This window comes from Desmodus rotundus, chromosome 7, assembly GCF_022682495.2.
Source record: "Desmodus rotundus isolate HL8 chromosome 7, HLdesRot8A.1, whole genome shotgun sequence".
NCBI classification, from domain to species: domain Eukaryota; kingdom Metazoa; phylum Chordata; class Mammalia; order Chiroptera; family Phyllostomidae; genus Desmodus; species Desmodus rotundus.
The window spans coordinates 14,783,372-14,803,636 of record NC_071393.1 but is presented as its reverse complement, the minus strand read 5'-3'; the positions used below and the strand labels follow the sequence as shown (position 1 = coordinate 14,803,636).

The following is a 20,265-nucleotide window of genomic DNA, read 5'->3' as shown; positions in this document are numbered from 1 at the left end:
CGTGACTCGTCTCTGCCTCTCTTCCAAGGGTTGAATGGAGGGAAGGGGGACTCCTGCTCCCCACCTGGCCGCAGCAAAGAAGGAGTCGAATCTCTCAAAGACGGAAGGAGATTTAATGGAGCTAACGGGGGAGGGGGGTGTTAGTGGGATAGAATAAAGGGGAATTGGGAGGAACCCCCAACTCCATCCCTGCCGCTCCCTCCAGGACGAGGCTTCTGCTCTCAGCGAGGGAGGTGCTCCCGGGACACTGAGCGCTTCATTCTGTCCGCAGGGCTCAGTCAGGGGGATGCCGCACTTCGGGACCTACAGGTCAGCGCGGTCTGGAGAGCCTTTAGCGGGCTTAGCAGGCGCCTGCAGGTACTCGGGGGGCACAGGGTCGTCGGGCGCTGCCTTGCGGTAGAAGCCGAGCTCCTGCACCAGAGCGTTGATCTCCTCGCGGGTCATTTCGCTGAGTGGGATTCGCTGAAGTGGAGGGACTGGGTCAGCGCAACGGCCTGCTTTTCGCCCCACCCCCTGCCTTCTCCCCGCCCCCTCCTCCTTCCAAGGCCTCACCTCCAGCTCCTCTGAGCGTTGGCCCAGCAGCACCAGCTCTGGGTCCGCCCCCGGGAGGTGTTTCATTACTAGGTTGTGACTGGAGAGTTAAGGTGGGTAGTGGTGGGCCAGGCAGGGGCTCCCATGGCCTTGCCGATGTGAACAGCACAGCCTTGTTTGCCGAGGTAACGCAGGGATCCCCATTTACACGTGAGGGAATGAGGGTCCAAAGAAGCAAAGGGCCCTCCTGTCCATTCCCGTGCCTGGCAGTCCTCAGTCAATTCCGTTTGCCTACCCACCTTGGAGACCACTTTGGAATTCTCTGAGCAGACACTACCAATCAATTCGACTTGTCAGATGACCATTTGTCATGCTATCAGTGAAATTAAGTAGAAAGAGATTCTCTCAGATTCCCTCCACATTCTCCCTCCCCCAGCACCGAATAAGGATACTAGAGTGGGATGTCCTGGGTGACAAAGGCCTTCACCTGGGGAGAAACCAAAGCATCAGATCCCAACCCCCGCAAGGTACCAAAGGGAAACTGAAGCCCAGTGAGGTGCAGCCAGTCAGCTGCAAGCTCCTGACACCAGCCCAGAGGTCCTCCCCCATCCAATCATCCAATCATTGGGACCATGTTGCCCATCACCCAACCCGCCCCCCCCCCCCCCCCGGGGCCCCAAGAGGCTCAGGGAAGACAGAGCTGGGACCTCTTCCTTCAAACTCACCTCCTTCAGGCGATTCAGCTGTCATCCCCCACAGGTCTGGATGGGAACAAAATGGGATAGGTCAAAAAAACCTCACACCCCAACCGCACCCCCAAAGCCATTTCACTGTCGTCTCCCACTTGGGTCAGGCTGTGGATTACTCCAGCGGTTTCCGAGGTGCAGAGACCGAGGCCTCTTGTAGGCAGAAAGGGGGACTCTGTACAGACAGGGAAACTGAGACCTGGGCATACCGAGGGCAAAGGGGGCAAGGTCAGAGACACTAGGGCATTTACAGGCCTCAGGACTCTTGCCTGCACATCTTAGTGACTGTTGACTGAGCCCAAGAGAAATGGTCACCCTACTCCTCTCAGGGTGTAGAGACCTGGGCCTCACCTTTGGCCCCTAGAGCCTCAGGGTGGAGCACCCCAGAAGGAAACAGCTCAGAACTGCCCTGGGCACCCCCATTACAGACATCTGCCATCTGGTCCCTACCACACCCCAAGCAGAGCTGGCCCTCCCTGCCACCTGAAGGGCAGCCCCACAGACCATCTGGTTGCTTTCCCAACCTGGGAAGATGGGAGGACCCCTGCACTTCCTGAGGGAAGAGGGGCACCTCCCAGCAGGATTCCAGACTCTAGGACCACCCATTCTAGTCCTCCCTCCTCCTGCCCCCAGCTTTTAAAGATTGTATTTATTTATTTTTAGAGAGAGAGAAAGGGAGGGAGAAAGGAAAGGAGAGAAACATTGATGTGTGAGAGAAACATCCATTGGTTGCCTCTTGCATGCCCGCAACAGGGGACCTGGCCTGCAACCCAGGCATGTGCCTTGAGAACCAGTAATTGAACTGAGGACCTTTTGGTTTGCAGGACTACGCTATACCCACTAAAGGAATTCCAGGGAAAAGTGAATCGATGGGGATGGGGGGAAGGATGGGAAGTTGGGCTCCAGAGGGCAGGCTTGGGAGAGTCATAGGACAGGAGGAGTTAGGGGACAGGGTCAGAGTGTCTGCGGACCTGCTGTCTCATGGGGAGTTAGGGTGGAGTTCGGATTTCTGGGCCGCAAGATCGAGTGTCTCGGGCTTCCACGGGGGGTGCTGGGACGTCCCTACAGAGGTCAGAGCCTCCTCTAGCCTCTTTGTTCAAACAGACAACTGAGGCCCAGAGAGGGGCTGCAATGATCCAAGTCACACAGCAAGACAGGGACTCCGGTGGAGAATTTCCCCACAAAAGGGTGTAGGGGTAGAGGGGCTGCTGCAAAGTATTGGTAGTGCAGTTCCTAGCCCCCTTCCCTGGCTCCTGAACGCTGGGGGAAGGCACCCAGAAAGTCTTCTCTCCCCCAGCAAAGGAAGAGAGACCATATGGAACTGGGCTGCGGGAGGAATTCCAGGTAAAAGTGAATCGATGAGGGGTGGGGGGAAGGATGGGAAGTTGGGCTCCGGAGGGCAGGCTTGGGAGAGTCATAGGACAGGAGAAGAGTTAGGGGACAGGGTCAAAGTGTCTGGGGACCCGCTGTCTGATCTGATGGGGAGTTGGGGAGGAGTTCGGATTTCCGGGCCGCAAGATCGAGTGTCTCGGGCTTCCACGGGGGGTGCTGGGGCGTCCGTCCAGAGGCTGGGAAGTAAGAGGGGTGGTCCCAGAGCCAATGGGGACTTGGGAATCGGGAGGTTCCTGGGGCCAGAGCGGGCGATGGTGCCCAGGCTAAGGGGCCGCAGGGCATGAGAGCCGTGGTCTTCGGCTGGGGGCCGACACACTCACCTCTACCCGGGCTCGGGCAAGGCCGTGCAGACGGTTCCAGTCGGGTCGGAAGGTTGTGGCGGCAGAAGCGAATGCCGCGAGAAGCAGCAGCAGGGGCGGCGGAGGCAGCGAGAGTCGCATTGGAACACGAAGAAAATCAGCAAGCGGGAGGTGAAATGCCGGGCCGCTGCGCCACGTCTGGGCCTGCTGTCCGGCCCTCTGTCTGGCCCCGCCCCCGCTCGAGGCCCCGCCCCACCCCGCCAGCGATCTCGCCCCCAGCTCCGGGTGTTCGCCTACGGGCCTGCAGGGCGTCCCCCAGCTTGCACCCGGTGGGGTTCTGGCTCCTCTCCCGCTCTCAGGCCTTTACTTTCTCAGTCCCAAGGGTGTCTACGCGCCCTCTGCCGACAGAGGGAGTGGACGCTCCGGCAGGATGCGGCCAGCAGCGCCTCCTCCTCAAGCCTGTAGGGGGCACGGGCGGGATGCGGTCGGACACGGGTTCCTAAGCCACACACCGGATTTCAAGATGGGGAAACGGAGGCCTGGGGAATTCTTGTTTATGTTTTTTATCCTTCTGGACGAACTTTCGATTAAGGTTTCAATTCCCTGGGGCACATATTGTGGCGATAGGTACATTACGTACTCTCTAGGAGCTGGGAAGATAAAAATGTTAATACCCATAAAACGTTTTAGAACAGTAGGTGCTACGATGTCAGTTTTCACTATTTCATTCTTTACCTCATAAAAGCCCTATGAGCCCCGTTTTGCAGGTTAGGAAACAGGCTAAGAAAGGTAAAAAGTGATTAAGTTGCGGATCTGGGATTTAAACCCCAAATGCCTCTGGGCTCTTCTCACCAAACCAAAGATAACTGGATCACAACGGCCACCTCCCCTCTTCAAGCCCAAGGCAGACTCAGCAAATTGAGCACAGTGCTCTTGCCTCTGAATCTAGGCCGGGACTCAAAATTCTCAACATCATTCCAAGGCAGTATTACGATTTTCATGGACCTTAGGCATTTTTGCCCTTCTGAACCCCTTCCTCCATTAAGAAAATATATTAAAAATTGGATTTTACAGCTGCTTTGATAAAAAAAAAGAACATAATCCAGGCTGGATTCATTATATATTCAATTTTTCTTCTGATTTTAAAAGAAATTAAAACTAAAACATTTTCCTGGACCGCTAAAAGTATCATGGACCCTAAACATTGAGCCTAGTAGATGTCAGGTCTGAACTAAGCCCTTTGCTCACCCTGCTACCTCCCATTCACTGACTTGATTATAAAGGTTTTATAATGATAGGCCTAGACCTATTATTTAATATCCATTCTTTATAAATGGATACATGAAACTTTATAAATGGATGAAGAAACTATAAATATAATTGGTTCTGTCCAGACGTTTAACATAATAGGTTAAGTCTAACATTCCATTGAGTGCTGTGTCAGTGCGAATTCATCCAAGCTCCTGGAGGGCAATTTGACTCAATAATCAAAACCCTAAAAACTTTTCTTCTGCCCTGGCTGGTGTGGCTGAGTTGGTTAGAACATCGTCCTGTAAACCAAACGGTTATGGGTTCGCTCCCTGGTGAGGGTGCATACCTGGGTTACAGGTTTGGTCCTGTTCGAGGCACATGCGAGAGGCAACCGTTTGGTGTTTCTCTCTCACGTTGATGTTTGTCTCCCTCTCTCCCTCCCTTGCCCTCTCTCTAAAATCAATAAGCCTCTCCTCAGGTTAGGAGGTATATATATATATATATATATATACATATATATATATATATATATATAAATTTTGTCAACCTAGTCATTTCTTCATTCCAAAGTAATCATCAGAGAGGGGGCCAATGGTTAGGTCAAGCTTGTTTATCAAAACGCAGTTTAGCCCTGACTGGTGTGGCTCAGTGGGTTGAGTGTAATCCTGTAAACTGAAAGGTTATGGGTTTGATTTCCAGTCAGGGCACATGACTGGGTTGTGGCCTGGGGCCCAGGTTGGAGGCATGAGAGAGGTAATCAATTGATGTTTCTCTCACATACTGACGTTTCTCTCCCTCTCTGTCTCCCTCCCTTTCCCTCTCTCTAAAAATAAATAAATAAAATCTTTAAAAAGAAAACAGTTTATCGTGGTGAAAACTGGCGATACAGTCTAAGTACGTCACAGCAGGGAATGAATGAATTAAATACATGATGATACCTCCATAGGATTGAAAACCATGTAATTATTTCAAATGATGTAGCATAGTGTTGATTGACATGAAAAATGTTCATTGTTAAAAAATCCCACCACTAAACAGCAATAGCAGTTGGGAGTTGTGATGCTCTCGGCTTCCACTGACTTTCAAAAGGGCATCTTTGGGCTCAAATAACAAAATAGTTGAATGGCATGGAGGGCTTTAGGCAAGGTTTGATCCACTCGATAAAGTCATCAAAACTTGATCTCTCTCCATTCTTCTTTCCATAGTTTCAGCTGATCATTAGGCCGGCCACCTGCATGGTGTCAAGATGGCCGCCAGCACCACCCAAGACTGCAGACTTCTCCATTCACATCTAATCAAGGGATGATTGTTTTTTTTTCCGGTAATCTCCTCAGGAAAGTAAATGAACTCTCTTTCCCAAAAGTCCTCCTTATATCTCACTAGTCCATTCAAGATCCAGTCATGTGGCTGGAAAAATGGGAATTACTCATTGGCTGAACCAATTGGGACCCATTCCTGAAGCCTGCCGAGGATATGGGCTGTAATGGACGTTGTGACAGCAACAGAGTAACCAACCAATTTTGTACAATGTGTATGTGTAAATATACGGGGTGTGGCAAAAGGGGGGTTACTGTTGATTAAATGCAAAAGAATCCAATAATTAATAAATGATAATACAAGAATAAATCGTTTCACATACTCACAACTGTAAGCCTACTTTTGCCTCACCCTATGTATGCCTGGACCAAAAACCGAATCTAGCAAGAAACAACCCAAGAAGTCAAAATGGTCATTTTTTGGCAGATGAAATTATAGGTGAGAGTTTTCTTCTTTACACTTTTCCTGTATTTGCTAGAATAAATATCTATTACCTAAACACAAAGAGTAAACGTTGTTTAAAAAAAACCAATGGGCCCTGGCCCAGTTGCTCAGCTGGTTGGAGCACCGTCCTGTACACCAAAAGGTTGCTTGTTGGATTCCCAGTCAGGGCGAACACCTAGGTTTCGGGTTTGATCCCCGGTTGGGGTACATACGGGAGGCAGCCAAGAGATGTTTCTCTCTCTCTTCCTCTCTCTCTAAAATCAATTTAAAAACTATATTTGGGTGAGAATTTTTTTAAAAATGGGACACATGTGATGGGCTCCCTCTACCTGACCCCATACCCTAGCAATGGCCTCCGAGTGGCTAAAGCCTGAGGCCCCATGGAGATAGAGCCTGTGGTTTTTCTGCAGACAGAACCAAGCCTCAATGCCCTGTGGGCCCATGTTGTTTACTGGATAGATGCCACCAAACCACTCTCATTGCATTAACCTGGACGCTGCGGCCTGGAGGGCCCACAGCCTGGGCTGCTGAAGGTTGACTATCCAGCCAGTGGAACCAGTGGTAGAGACACTGGCCACAACAGTACCGGGAACATTCTGCATCAGCAGCCATGGGAGGCCCAGAATCTCCCAGAACATCTCTGATCGTAATCCATTCCCTTTTGTGGCAGTTTGTAATCTAGGCCAGCAGCCTTCCCCAGGTGGAGCTGGGTTTAGGGTTTAGTCTGTGATGGGGTCAGGCTCAGACAGGATCAGGGTCAGCCCTTAGCCTAAGGCCAGGGTTACAACTGAGTCCGGGGCTGGAGTTGGTACTCAAGGATTACTTGCGGGCCTCACTCTGCAACCAGGATCAAGGCTCAGTTTGTGACCAGGTTCAATGACAGTCTGAGGTCATGGATCAGTATGTGACCAGAGTTGTGTGACCCAGAGTCAGAGCTCAGTTTGAGGACAGGATTCAGTCCATTGATTAGGCTCATGGCTCAGTCTGTAAACAAGATCAGGACTCTGTCTGCTACCAGGTTCAGGGTTTAGTTAATGACCAGACTTGGGGTTAAGGCTCAGTATAAAGTCAAAGGTTCATCTAGACGAGGGCTGGAGTTCAGTCTGTGACTATGACTCAGTCTTAGGCTAGGATCAGGGCTCAATCTGGGTCCAGAATCGAGGTCTCAAGTTGGGATCAGCCTTAGTCATGCTTGGATCAGGCTCCGTATGTGACCAGAGTCAGGGCTCAATCTAAGGCCACGGTCAGAGCTCAGCCTAGAGCTGAGGTAGCGGCTCAGTCTTGGCACGGGATCCGGGCTCAGTGAACACCAAGACTGGGGCTCAAGGTGGATCTGGAATCAGGGTCAGGGTTGAATCTGGCCCTGTGCTCTGTTCTGAGGTCTAATAAAAAAGTTTCTGAAGACATGGGAGCCCAGGACAGGTAGCCAGCACGAGCCCTCAGGCCAGCTTATGTCCCTGCAATAAGGCTCTCCTTGCACGCTAAAGCCGGGTGGCCTAGAGCCTTCTAACCTACATGGCTCTGCTGCCTGAGATCCCCTCGCACCAGAATAAAAATAGCCACTCACTTCAGAGCAGCTGACAGCGGGTGCCAGGCTGCCTAGGAGGAGGGGGAGCAGTGGAGAGGGAGGAGGGATGCCTGAGCCTCAGCCCCAGCTGTGTGACCTTGGGAAAGTCAATCTTCCTCCTTGAGCCCATTTCCTGAGGGGCAAGTGGGGTGTAAAGATGACACCTACCCCAGAGGGTGAGAACAAGGGGACAGCGACATGACATGCGGAACCCTGGAGTGAAGTCTTGGGAGGACAAATGCTCCTCCATGCCCTGTACATTTTTCTCCTCCAGGAAGCTCTCCCTAACACTTACCTTTTCCACCTTCCCCAGTACACTCATACGTGGGACCCTCTGCATCTCCAGCCATTTCTCAGTGGCCACAGTGTGACCTTCCTTACAGTGGGCCTGGGTCAGGGTGACCAGGGGGTTGAAGGGAGGACCCTTCTGTACTATTATCACTCACAGAAGCTCCTGGGAAGTGGATAGAGGAAGAGGCGGAGGACAGAGGAAGTATACACCTGCTCGTGGTGTATTTACTCTGAACCAAAGGGCCATGAGGGCGTATGTCTAAATTTTGCATCCTTTCACAGACAGAACTTGCCCCATTCCATACCTTTGCACCTGCTCTTCCTCTGCTTCCCAGGACATTCCTCCTCTTTTCAATTTGGTAACATGGACTCACCGTCGAAGAAGGGGTTCAATAGTCACCTCTGTGCGAAGGAATTATCCACTATCTCCTTGGGAACCCTATTCTCTGTCCCCTACTGGTCTCAGTTTCTTCCTCTATCAAACAGGGATCTTATTACCAACCTTTCAGGGTTACTATGGAGAGTAACCAAGATAATCCGCCAACCACCAACTCTGTCCTTTCCTATTCCCAACCCAAACAGCCTGAAGGTTAGCGCTAACAGTTTCCAAAAGGGGGCCGGACAAGCTGTACCCTGTGCCTCAGTACACCCCACCCCCTCCAGTGAGGGAAGGGAGGGAGCCAGCTATCTGCAGCAGGGGGCGGTTCTCCCTGGCAGCTGCCCCCGGCCTGCCGCCCTGAGCCCCGGAGCCTGTTATCAACCTCCTTAGTCATCACACCAGGAGCTCAAATATAGATCTCACCCGGCTCCCTTCTCAGCCAGGGTCCGCCCCTCCACCCCCACCTCCTTCCCCTGGTTAGGCCATGTCTGGGTCTCAGAGTCCCTTCACCTTCCCCCCAGGGATACAACTACCTTGGGCCTCAGTTTCAGCATCCACCAAATGGGCATGTTAGAGATGATGATGATGATGATGATGCTGGTGATGAGAACTCCAGAGCAGCTACCCTGACTGAGAACTTACTGGTACCAGGCTCTCTGCTCAACACTCCATATGCACTATCTTGTTGAACCTTCACAGCAACCTTAGGAAGTATCAGCTGTTTTATCTCCCTTACACAAATCAGCAATCTGAGTGAACTTCCCAAGTAAGCCAGTAGCAGCGCAGAAACAAAGTTTCCTGCACGGTCTGAACTCAGGGAGAGGATTTGCTATCCAGCAAATCCTAGGCTGCCCAGCTAGGGCCAAGTAGCCTTCTGCACACTCATTTGCATGGCATTTGCCTGGCTTCCAAAGGACTTTGATGCCATTGTCCCAGCCCCCATGGCTGAGCCTAAGACCTTGTCCCAGGCCTTAGATTGCATCAGAAGGCTGATACTATTAGGGGTGTCTCTGTTATCTCATCTGTAGAATAGGAGTCAGAGGGCTGGACAGGGCACGTTTAACTTTTCCTTCTCTCTCTGGTGGCCTGCATACCTCTACCATGTCTGCTCTCACGTCCTCCCTCACCACCCCCCACCTGCACCTCCAGCGCCGCCACCCCCTCTTCTCCCATCAATATAACATCCTCTTCTGCCCCCACCTCTCCTCCGCTATTACTGTCACCCTTATCACCATTACCACCACCCCTTCATTCCACTACCTCCACCACCGCCAGCGTCCACGCCTTTGTTATCACCTCTTCTACCACCACTATCATCACCTCCACCATCACCATCCAAACACCTTTCTACGCCAGGGCCCTGCTATGATCTGGGTCTCCCTCTCTGCAATTCCAGCCTCACAGAGTTGCCAGCCCAGAAACACAACTAGAGCCGGAGACAGGTGAAAAACACAGGCGAAAAGCCCATCCAGGGACAGGAAGTCGTATGTCCACATGACTTTCATGTAGGGAACCACACGGGCCTATGAAGATGCAGAGGTGGCTGTTGCCTAACAGGGAGCTCTGGTCAAAAAATTGAACATTATCTGCCTAAACTGAGAAGGACCACTCTAAGCCATCCAGCAATTCTGGAGGAAGTGGGATTTCAGGGACTGCTTAGCAGGTAAGAATGATAATAGGGAGGAGGAAGAAGCAAAGGGCCCATAGCCATCCCTGAACCTTGTCACTCGGTCACTCATTCATTCAACAATCATCTCCCTGGGCCTGTTGGAGACCAAGGCCTGTGCTAGGTCCTGGCCAAAGGGGCTCCCAGGACCCTCCTGCCAGTTCATTCTCCCCCTGCTTTTCCTTTTCCACCCCAGTTTCTTTCCTCCAGATGCCCCAATTGGTTCATACTGGTTTTGGGTCACTGAGGACACTCCCTTTCCTCATTGAAATGCAGGAGACCTCCCCAGCCTAGTAGGTGACCTTGAACAGGTAGCCTGTCCAAAACCACACCCACTGAGTACGGGAGAGAGGAAAGCTGAGAGGAACTGGGCTGGGATGGGCCTGGCTGTGGGAGGCCTAGGGCAGGCAGTGAGGAGTCTTCAGAGGAGAAGGGGCAGTGCTGAGGCTGAGCTGGGAAAGGACTCCAGTAGCTGGAGCCTGAGTGTCTGGCTCTGGGATGGGAAGATAGAGCCAGGCAGGCGGCAGGCACCAAGGCCTGGAAATGGGGCAAGGGTGGGGGCCAAGGCAAGTCCTGAGATGGCAGAGCACCAGGAAGGTCACAGGATCAGGGTAGGGACTCAGGTGTCCCGGAAGCCCTGAAGAGGGTGCTGACCTCTGAGCTACTTGTTTCGACTTTTCCCTCAGGCGTGTCAATGCCCCTCCCTTGAACAATGCCCAACCAGGCCTACTGGCAGGGCTGCGGAGGGGTACAGACAGAGCTTACTCCATGCTGCCAGGAGGAACTCAGGCCAAGCCAACGGGCACACTTCCCCACACTCCCATGACCGTGCCAGCTTGAGCAGTCAGGGGATAGGCCACCTTGCCCTGGCCACCTCTAGGTTGGGAAGTGGATGCCTGTGCCTTTAAATTCTCAGCAGGTTGAAACGGCTGATGACATCACTGGTCCCCGGGAGCGGAGGAGCTGGAGCTAGAGCCTGAGGGAGCCCGGGTTGCCGGGGGCTGCAGACATGGAGGGCCACAGCAGCAGTGGCAGCAGGAGGCCAGGGACCCTGGCTGGCCTGGGACCTCTGCCCATGCCCCATGGGGTTTTCCAAACTGGAGCACCCTCCAAGGTAAGACCCCTAAAACCTATCCTCCCCTTTCCTGATCCTTAGTCCCACACCCCCCCTACACACACACTGCAGGCACCCTGGTGACCCTGGCTGAGGGACTGGCACTCTCCTCTGTCCACTGAGCAGGGATGGGTAAACAGGGCACCTTGGGGCCTGAGGGGGCAGTGATGGGACACCCAAAGAGAAATAGAGTTAGCTGTCTCCAGGATCCTGCAGGAGAACACTGGACTGAGTGTTAAGTGACCCAGCTGTGCTCCAGCTTTGCTGTGTGACCTTGGGCAAGTTGCTTGTCCTCTCTGAGACAATGCAAAATGAGGAGGCTTGTCCCTGAAGACTAAAACTGTGACATCTGGGATGTCTAAGTTGTTAGTGCTGGAGGCGGTGTGGTGGTTGTTGGGGGGGGGGGTGCATAGTAGGATACCTGGAGCCAAGGAGGATGTCCAAAATGCATCCTTAAAGAGGTGAGTTTGGGGACGGTGGTGGAAGCAGAGTTTCAGGTTGTCTGAACCGAGAAGGGCACGGGTTGCAGACAGACTGCATCTCTGGAGGCAGGGATGGGGCCATCCCAGAGCAAGTATAAATCTTCTGCGCTCCCTGGCAAAGGACATTAATCCTGTCTTCTGGAGACAGGGGTGTCAGAAACTGGAGACAGATGGGGAAGGAAAAGGAGGTCCCTACTGGTGACCCCTACTCCACCTGCTGGACAAAACAAGGCCACCTGCTTACTTGTCCTCTCAGGTGGGGGAGAGGGTGAAGAGGGTAAGAGGGTACAACCTGGGCACAGAGAGGGGTGATGCCACCATCAACAGAAGCCTGGACTTGCTCTGAGCGTTAGAATCACACTTGGTGAAGACGGACTGTTCCATGGGGCTCAAATGGAACTCCAGCATACGTTGGGCTCCTACATGCAGAAAATATGAGACTAAGGTTTCCCAGGAACCAGGTGTGGCCAGGGACCCTTCACCAGGTTCCTTCGTTTTACAGACAGGAAAACAGAGACCCTGGGTGGAGAAGTGCTTGTCTAAGGGCACGCAGAGCTGGGCTAGGGGCTGGCACGGCCATTCTCAGACCCGGGCTCTTGCTCCTGCGTGGAGCTCTGGGAATGGATGAAGCGGACAGAGAGGGCTATGACCAAGGTTAGAAACGTTTGGTGGGGAGAACCTGAGGGTTCCTGAGAACTGGGGAGAAGGAGGGGATATTGAACACACTGGACCTCAGGTGTAGAGTGAGCAGATCCGGGGTGTCAAGTCAATAGCCCTTGACATGGGACTGCAGGGAATTTGTCCAGGAAAGCTGGCTCCAGCCACCCAACACTCCAGGGCGGCCAGGGAGTGGGTGGCAGCCAGGAAGGCCCAGACTCACACTCTGCCTCATTTGAGTCAGGGGTCTTAGTCTCCCCATCTCTGAAAGAGATGTCAGACTTGAGAGAGCAGATAAGGTTCTGTGTCCTGTTTCCCCTAAAAGAGAAGCTTATATGCAGCAGGATGGATTGAGAAAAGAAATCAGGAAGAACTTCCTTGGAAAGATGTACCTTTTTTTTTAGGTATATGGAGTCTTCTGGGGTCTATGTGGAAGTCAGGGCCTAAGCCACTGGTTAGGGTTACCCTGTGTCTTTAACTTGTCCTCTACAAGGTGGACTCAAGTTTTCAGCTCCCAGCCAAGGAGAATGCAGCCCCAGTACCCTTGGAACCAAGGCTGGCTCTGGCACCTATGGGGCCACATGCTGCTGTGCCACTTTCCTCAGAGGGGCCAAGGCTGGCTTTGTCATCTCCTCGACCCCTCCTGGCTCCACTGTCTACCCCTGGAGGGCAGAAAACAGCTCCTGCCCGCCTCAGCCTGGCTTCAACATCTGTGGGCCAGTTGGTGATGCCCGCCTCTGCTGGGCCGACGTCTCCTCCAGCAACTTCAGGCTCGGTCCTGGCTCCAACATCCCTGGGGCAGCTGGTGATGTCTGCCTCAGCTGCACCCAGGCTGCCTCCAGCCACTGTGAGGCCCAGGCTGGCTCCAATGTCTAGGGACCAGAAGCAGGTACCACCTGTCTCCGTGGGACCCAAGCCAGCACTGGCCACTTCAGGCCTGAGCCTGGCCCTGGCATCTGAGGAACAGCGCCCACAGCCCTCCTCCAACTCTTCCCCAATGCCCAGCCCGATTCTATTGCCCTCTCAGGGACAGACCTTGGCTCCAGTGTCCATGACATCAGCCCTGGCCTCTGTGGGACGGACACCAGCTAAACAGAGGGATGCCCCAGCCCCTAGACCTCTCCCTGCTTCTGAAGGGCATCTCCAGCCTCCAGCTCAGGCATCCAGTCCTGCAGGCCCCCCATCTTTGATCCAAGCTCCCCCAGACCCCCGGACCTCTCCCTCCTTCAGAGCCAGGCCTGAGGTCCCCCGCAGCAGCCCTGAGGATCCTGTCCTGCCCCAGCCACCCCAGTCACTGCCCTTGAATACAGGCCAGGGCCCTCCAGAGCCTGGTGCCCGCTCCCCAGGACTTCTGTCCCCCACCTTCCGGCCAGGGGTCTCCTCAGCCCAGACCATGCCCCCACCTCTGCCCAAGCCACCCCGGTCTCCCAGCCGCTCCCCCAGCCGCTCCCCTAACCGCTCCCCCAACCGCTCCCCCAACCGCTCCCCCAACTGCTCCCCCTGTGTCCCCCCAGCCCCTGAGGCGGCCCTCCCCAGGCCTGGCACCCAGGGTGCAGGGCCTGGTGGGCACCTGAGCCCCAGCCTTCAGCCCCAAGAAATTCCAGTCCCAGTCACCACCTCCCCATCTACATCCACCTCAGCATCCTCCTCCTCTTGGTCAGCTCAGCCTACCTGCAAGAGTGACCCCGGCTTCTGGTGAGGGGGCCCTCTCCCCCAAAAGATTGTTGGGGCTTGAGCTCTGAGACTAGCCATCCTTCCAGGGTGGCTTGCCCTAGTCTGCCCTAGTTCACCTCCCTAAGGAAGAGTCCTTAGGGGTGCTGGGCCCACTCTGGGACCCTCGGAAGACAGCATCACCTCCTGAGGGACTTGCCCACCCCTAACTCAATTGACCTCCCCTGGGAGAGTTTGGAAGGAGGGATACTGGGCCCACTGTGGTCCTTCTGAGGGTTTGCACCCACACTTGCCTCAGTTTATTTCCCCAGAAAGGGCCCTGTGGGAGGGAGATCAGGGGTGAGGGAGTGGTGCCCTGCAGTTACCCCTCCTATACTGGCACCCCCAGGATCACTGTGGTCACGTGGAATGTGGGCACTGCTGTGCCCCCTGACGACGTCACATCCCTCCTCCACCTGGGCAGTGGCGGCGATGACGGGGACAAGGCAGACATGATTGCCATAGGGTGAGGGGGCAGGGGGCGTGCACCCTCTCCCCAGGCTCTCCTGCCTCCCGGACCCTCGCCCGTGGGAGGGGCTTCTAAGGAGTCCCCCAGCCCAACAGCCGCCTCACCCCACACCCCAGGTTGCAGGAAGTGAACTCCATGATCAACAAGAGGCTCAAAGACGCGCTCTTCACCGATCAGTGGAGCGAGCTTTTCATGGACGCACTGGCGCCTTTCAGCTTCGTGCTGGTAACGCCCCCCTCACCCTCTGGACGAGCGGAGCCCCGTGGATTCCTGGCTCTGCATCTGCCTTGGGCCCGCTGGGGTCCGCTGGGCCTCTGTTGCCGGGTCTGTGACAGGGGAGGCTGGAGGAGCAGACTTTAAAGACGAGAAAGGGCAAGGGCGGAGAAGCTGGGGTTGTGCCCTGTGCCTCAGCCTAGTCGCCTCCCACCGTAGGTGAGTACGGTGAGGATGCAGGGCGTCATTCTGCTGCTGTTCGCCAAGTACTACCACCTGCCTTTCCTGAGGGACGTGCAGACAGATTGCACGCGCACTGGACTGGGTGGCTATTGGGTAAGCGAGGAAGTGATCGGAGCGGGCAGTCCTAAGGGGCCAGCGTTATTAGTCCCCAGACCTCCTGCACTGGCAAGATCTCCTTCCTGTGCTCCGCCCCTTACTCTGAGGCCTGCCTCCCACCAACCCCGCCCACCACCTTCCTCTATTTTCTAGACCCCGCCCCCTTTCTGTCTTCCCCTGGGCTCGGGGAGGGGGGTTGGGGGAGAGGGTTTCCCAGTGCTCTGCGCCTTTCCCTAGACCCCACCCCTCTCCAAGCCACCTCCACGGGCTGGCCGTCCTCGCCCCTCTGTATCCCCTGCCCAGAGCCTCAGCTCCTTGCCTGGACCCTGCCCATGACCCGCCCAATCTTGCCGCTCAAGGGCAACAAAGGTGGAGTGAGTGTGAGACTGGCGGCCTTCGGGCACATGCTCTGCTTCCTGAACTGCCACCTGCCAGCACACATGGACAAAGCGGAGCAGCGCAAGGACAACTTCCAGACCATCCTCAGCCTCCAGCAGTTCCAGGGACCAGGGGCGCAAGGCATCCTGGATCACGAGTACGGGCCAAGGCGGGGCCAAATGAAGGTTGGGCGTGGCTAGTGAAGTAGGGGTGGGCCTCAGCGGTGAGTGTCCGCTCCCTTGCAAGAAGGAGCTTGATACTATCTGGGTGGGCCTTGTGGGGAAAGGCCGGGCCTATGGAGATGGATCACCTCCCAAACTACATCTTGAAACGGCAATGCTGGGTGAGTTTGATGGGGGCAGAGCCTGCAGGGTGGAGCTTTGCTGAGGCGCAGGTCCTTACTGAGGTTCTGAACCCACGGTAACTTTCCTCTAGATCTGCACCCCACTGCTCCTTGGCGGGCTGGAGGCTCTGCGGCCACCCGGCCATTATCACTAGGGGCATTCAGTGTTGTCGGGTTGGATGGGGGTGGAGAAGAATCTGGTTTGGGCTTTTCCACCCCAAGGACCCCGCTGTCCTCCACCCCAAACAGCCTCGTGTTCTGGTTCGGGGACCTAAACTTCCGAATCGAGAGCTACGACCCTCACTTTGTCAAGTTTGCCATTGACAACAACCAGCTCCACCAGCTCTGGGAGAAGGACCAGGTGCGGAACCCCAGGCTGTACCCCAAGCCCCAAGCACACAGAGTGTGCCTCAGGACGCACCTGTACCCTAGGCTACAGTCCTTGCCCTCACCTGCCCTGCCCAAGCTGTTGTCCAATTCTGCTTTTCTGGACCCTCACAGCTCAACATGGCCAAGAACACCTGGCCTATCCTGAAGGGCTTCCAGGAGGGGCCCCTCAACTTTGCACCCACCTTCAAGTTTGACGTGGGTACTAACAAATATGACACCAGGTGAGCGCAGCACTGCCCTGAGGTGGGGATGTGGGCTGAGATCTTCTAGATAAAGGAGTCCGGGAAGAGGGCCTGGAGGTGAGGCTGGAGGCTGTGCCTTGACCCACCGCCCCTGACACTCGGAGTATGCCTGCCCAACACAGTGCCAAGAAGCGGAAGCCAGCCTGGACAGACCGTATCCTGTGGAAAGTCAAGGCTCCACGTGGAGGTCGCAGCCCCTCAGGACAGGAGAGCTACCGGCTTCAGGTGACCCAGCACAGCTACCGCAGCCACATGGAATACACAGTCAGTGACCACAAGCCTGTGGCTGCCCAGTTTGTCCTGCACGTGAGTCCTGGCCTCACCCTCTTCTCATGGCATCCCCAAGCCCAGCTCAGCGTTCTGCAGCCCACCAGCCCCTTTCACCTGCCCTTAGCAGTACCCATCTGTCATAGCAGAGTGGGAGTGGGTTATGATCACCATTTTCAGGTGAGGAAACTGAGGCTCGGAGACAGCATTGCTTGTCCAGGGCCACACAGCTGGTAAAGGGAAAAGTTAGGAGTTAAACCGAGGCTAATCTGATTCCAGAGCTCATGCTTCTTCCACTTACCTAACTCCCTTCTTCCAAGAAAGGTTTAGGGCAACTTATGTTAAAATTCACATATATCATAAGGCCAGAAGAAAAAAGGTTTACTCAAACCCCATGCGGCATTCATTCATATTCATTTATTATTTATTTACCATCATATCACATTCCAGTCACTATAAGAACAAGGTAGTGATGGGAAGAAGGAGTAGAGATACAAAAAATACAAAGCTAAACTCTAAATGCTACTTAGCACTGGGTTTAGGATTGAGGTCCCTAGTTGCCAAAATAAAGAAAGGGAAACACGAGAACGTCAGAACTGGGCCTGAGAGATTACGTAGTCCAACTCTCTGTTTAATCGAGGCCCCTAGTGGGGTAGGCAGGTGCCCCAAGTCCTACACAGGCTCAGTGGCAGAGCAGGGTAGATTCCGTCTCTCCAGCCCTGAAACCCAACGCTTGGCTCTCTGATTCCCTTCATCTGATAAGAGGGAGCACAGCAGGCCAGAGAACGTTTTCCTTGGTAACTCTGTCACTTGGGAAAGGAAATATGCCTGTGTCTGGCCTCCTGTGACCTTTGGTAAAATGCTTGGATGTGAGGTTTAACCCTCACCTTGAGAACCACTCCTTTTGGGCGCCCTTCCCTGACCCTCCCTCCTTATCCAGGACTCTGTCCCTTGTAAAACACTACCTGTTGAGCACCTACCACATTCAAGGCCCTTATTCACATATTCACATACGTTGTCCGTTTGAATGCCTTAGTAGGCTCTGAGATGTCCAAATTCTCCCCCCAGGTTTACTGATGAGGAAAACTGAGGCTCAGAAAACTTAAGTCTCTTGCTCAAAGCAACATGATCCGAATAGGGGTCAGTGGGAGTTTTGACCCTGCAAGGTCCTGGAGAGCATTGCCCACCCTGTTTAGACCTGCTATTAGGAACCTGGAGGCTGTGAGAGGACGTGCTATTTTTTTCTGGAGCAGTTTGTTTCAGAAGCCGAGGGAGGGAAACCTGACACCAGATAAATAGGGAGCAGACAAAAGCCTCAGGCTGGCACCACCTGAGTCCTCTGAGGGACAGAGGTGGAGCCAGTGCCCGAGCCACCTGCCCCCCAGCAACCCTACCCCTGTGGGTGACCCTGGGAGGAGGGTACTCGTGGTTATAAATTGTCTTTATGGACTGATGACAAGGTCATAGTTATGTCTTTATACAGACGGGGAAGCTGAGTCTTGGATTGGCTAGGGGCTTACCTGAGGTCACAGAGCAAGTTAGTAGCAGAGCCTAGAAATGAACTGAGGTCTCCAGGCTTTGACCCAGGGCTCTTCTTGCCCACTCAGGGGTATTCAGCTTGCCCCAGAATGTTCAGTACATCATGTCTCCCTTACTAGCATAAAGACAAATCAATAATTGCATACCTACTGTGTACTGGGAAGTTGATGGGATGCCTTACAAACAGTATCTCACTGAATCTGCTGAACAGCCCCAAAAGTTAAATAAGATCAGCCCTGACTGGTGTGGCTCAGTGGATTGAGTGCCAGCCTGAGAACCAAAGGGTCGCCAGTTTGATTCCCAGACCAGGGCACTTGCCACACAGCCTGTCAGTGACAGAGCCAGGGCCAAACTCAAGGTCTTCTAACTTCAAAGCTGTGTTCTCATTCAATCCTTAAGGAAGTGATGAGCAGAAAGAGCCCTAGGTTAGGAGGCAGGAAGCCTGACATTTATCCTACACCTGTTCTGCCTCAGTTTCCCTGTCTCTACAGTAGCTTCATTTCAAAGGCCCTTATCTCAGCTCCTTTATGCTGACTGAGACCCAAGGGGGTGCATGGGAGACTAGAGGGTCTCCGCTGATGTTGCCTCCTGCCCCTGGGCAGTTTGCCTTCAGGGACGACATACCACTGGTGCGGCTGGAGGTGGCAGATGAGTGGGTGAGGCCAGAGCAGGCTGTGGTGAGGTACCGCATGGAAACTGTATTCGCCCGTAGCTCCTGGGACTGGATCGGCTTGTACCGGGTAAGAAGGGCGGGGTGGTCAGTGACTTGGGGAAGGAAGGATCTGGAGGAGCAACTGGGTACCCAGGTGGGATCGTGGCTTCTCCAGAGTTTGACGCCCCACAGGGAGGCTGCTGGGGTCAGGCCGCAGGGGTAAGAGCTGTGATTCCTCTCACCCCAGGTGGGTTTCCGCCACTGCAAGGACTACGTGGCGTACGTCTGGGCCAAACACGAGGATGTGGACAGGAACACCTACCAGGTACTCAAGGGAAGGGGGAAGGGGAGGAACTCCCCACTGCCTTTGGTGGGGGGCGGTTCTGTGGCTGTCCCTGACCCCACCCTGGGCTTATACCCTGGGCCCACCAGGTGACATTCAGTGAGGAGTCATTGCCCAAGGGCCATGGAGACTTCATCCTAGGCTATTACAGCCACATCCACAGCATCCTCATAGGAGTCACGGAGCCCTTCCAGGTGAGTAGACCAGATGCGGGATCAGGGGTGCCAAAGATCCTGTTCAAATGCTGCAGCCTCTACATTCTCCATGGCCCCCTGCAAGTAGCCTGACCTCCCTGGGTCGGTCAAGGCGGAGTTTTGGAGTGGTTCCAAGAGGCCTCGGGCCAGTCGTGGGTTGGAGCACTCCAGTGACCAACCTTCCCGCCCAGATCTCGCTGCCTGCCTCGGAGTCGGCCAGCAGCACAGACAGCTCAGGTGCCAGCTCGGAGGATGAGGATGACAGCACCCTGGAGCTGCTTGCACCCAAGTCCCGAAGCCCCAGCCCTGGCAAGTCCAAGCGGCACCGTAGTCGCAGCCCAGGCTTGGCCCGCTTCCCTGGCCTGGCCTTCAGACCCTCTTCCCGCGAACGCCGAGGCACCAGCCGGAGCCCCTCACCCCAGAGCCGTCACCTGTCCTGTGTGGCCCCCAACAGGGGCAATGATGGAGGCAGCCAGGGCAGTAGTGAGGAGGGGCCCTCTGGGCTGCCTGACCCCTGGGCCTTCCCACCATCTGTGCCTCAAAGCCTAGGCTTGCTGCCCGCCTTGCGCCTGGAGACTGTAGACCCTGGAGGTGGTGGCTCCTGGGGACCTGATCAGGAGGCCCTGACCCCAGACAGCCTGAGTCCCAGCCCTCAGGGCCGCCAGAAGTTCGAGGAAGGGGGCCTGGGGCCCTGAAGGCAGGGTGGGCTGGGGGTACAGCTGGCTCCCACTCTGCCCCAACCTTCTGCAAAACCATCTGCCTCCCTCCTGCTGCTGCTCCAGCTTTATCCACACCTGTCACTCTGTCCTGGCCAGGAGTGGCCAACTGGAGTTCCCTCAAATCAATCCTGGCACCTCAACTGTGACAATCAGCGAAGCCCCATCTAGACCCCCATCTGGGACGGGAGGGTGGGGCAATTCTAGAGGACACTGATTAGGAATTAAATTCTCTAGCCTCATTTCCGACTCCTCCTTAACTTGTTAGCACTTTGGGAGTGGGGCTAGTCAGAGAAAGGGACTGAAGTGGAGGACGACAGATCTGACAATTACC

The 20,265-nt window shown here is 54.7% G+C and overlaps 2 protein-coding genes across 6 annotated transcripts; one reads left to right on the top strand and one right to left on the bottom strand.

Moving 5' to 3' along the window:
* Positions 1 to 92: 92 nt before the first annotated feature.
* Positions 93 to 3,206, bottom strand: SELENOM (selenoprotein M). The gene is made up of 5 exons (XM_024566621.4): positions 2,990 to 3,206; positions 1,257 to 1,292; positions 984 to 1,018; positions 553 to 631; positions 93 to 462 (listed from the first exon to the last, which is right to left on the bottom strand). The coding sequence occupies exons 1-5, from the start codon at positions 3,107 to 3,109 to the stop codon at positions 304 to 306; spliced, it is 429 nt and encodes a 142-aa protein (XP_024422389.1). The 5' UTR covers positions 3,110 to 3,206; the 3' UTR covers positions 93 to 303.
* A 7,043-nt stretch (positions 3,207 to 10,249) lies between these two features.
* Positions 10,250 to 20,173, top strand: INPP5J (inositol polyphosphate-5-phosphatase J). Of its 5 annotated transcripts, none has more exons than XM_045200523.3 (13): positions 10,250 to 10,997; positions 12,630 to 13,831; positions 14,196 to 14,312; positions 14,432 to 14,540; positions 14,748 to 14,864; positions 15,227 to 15,402; positions 15,838 to 15,949; positions 16,090 to 16,199; positions 16,343 to 16,526; positions 18,629 to 18,766; positions 18,926 to 19,003; positions 19,111 to 19,215; positions 19,407 to 20,173. In XM_045200523.3, the coding sequence occupies exons 1-13, from the start codon at positions 10,893 to 10,895 to the stop codon at positions 19,908 to 19,910; spliced, it is 3,057 nt and encodes a 1,018-aa protein (XP_045056458.2). In that variant the 5' UTR covers positions 10,250 to 10,892; the 3' UTR covers positions 19,911 to 20,173. The 5 variants fall into 5 exon arrangements, with proteins under 5 accessions (XP_045056458.2, XP_045056460.2, XP_071077999.1 ...); XM_071221897.1 differs by having other exon boundaries at positions 10,262 to 10,997; positions 13,651 to 13,831; XM_045200525.3 differs by lacking the exon at positions 12,630 to 13,831 and having other exon boundaries at positions 10,259 to 10,997.
* Positions 20,174 to 20,265: the final 92 nt, after the last annotated feature.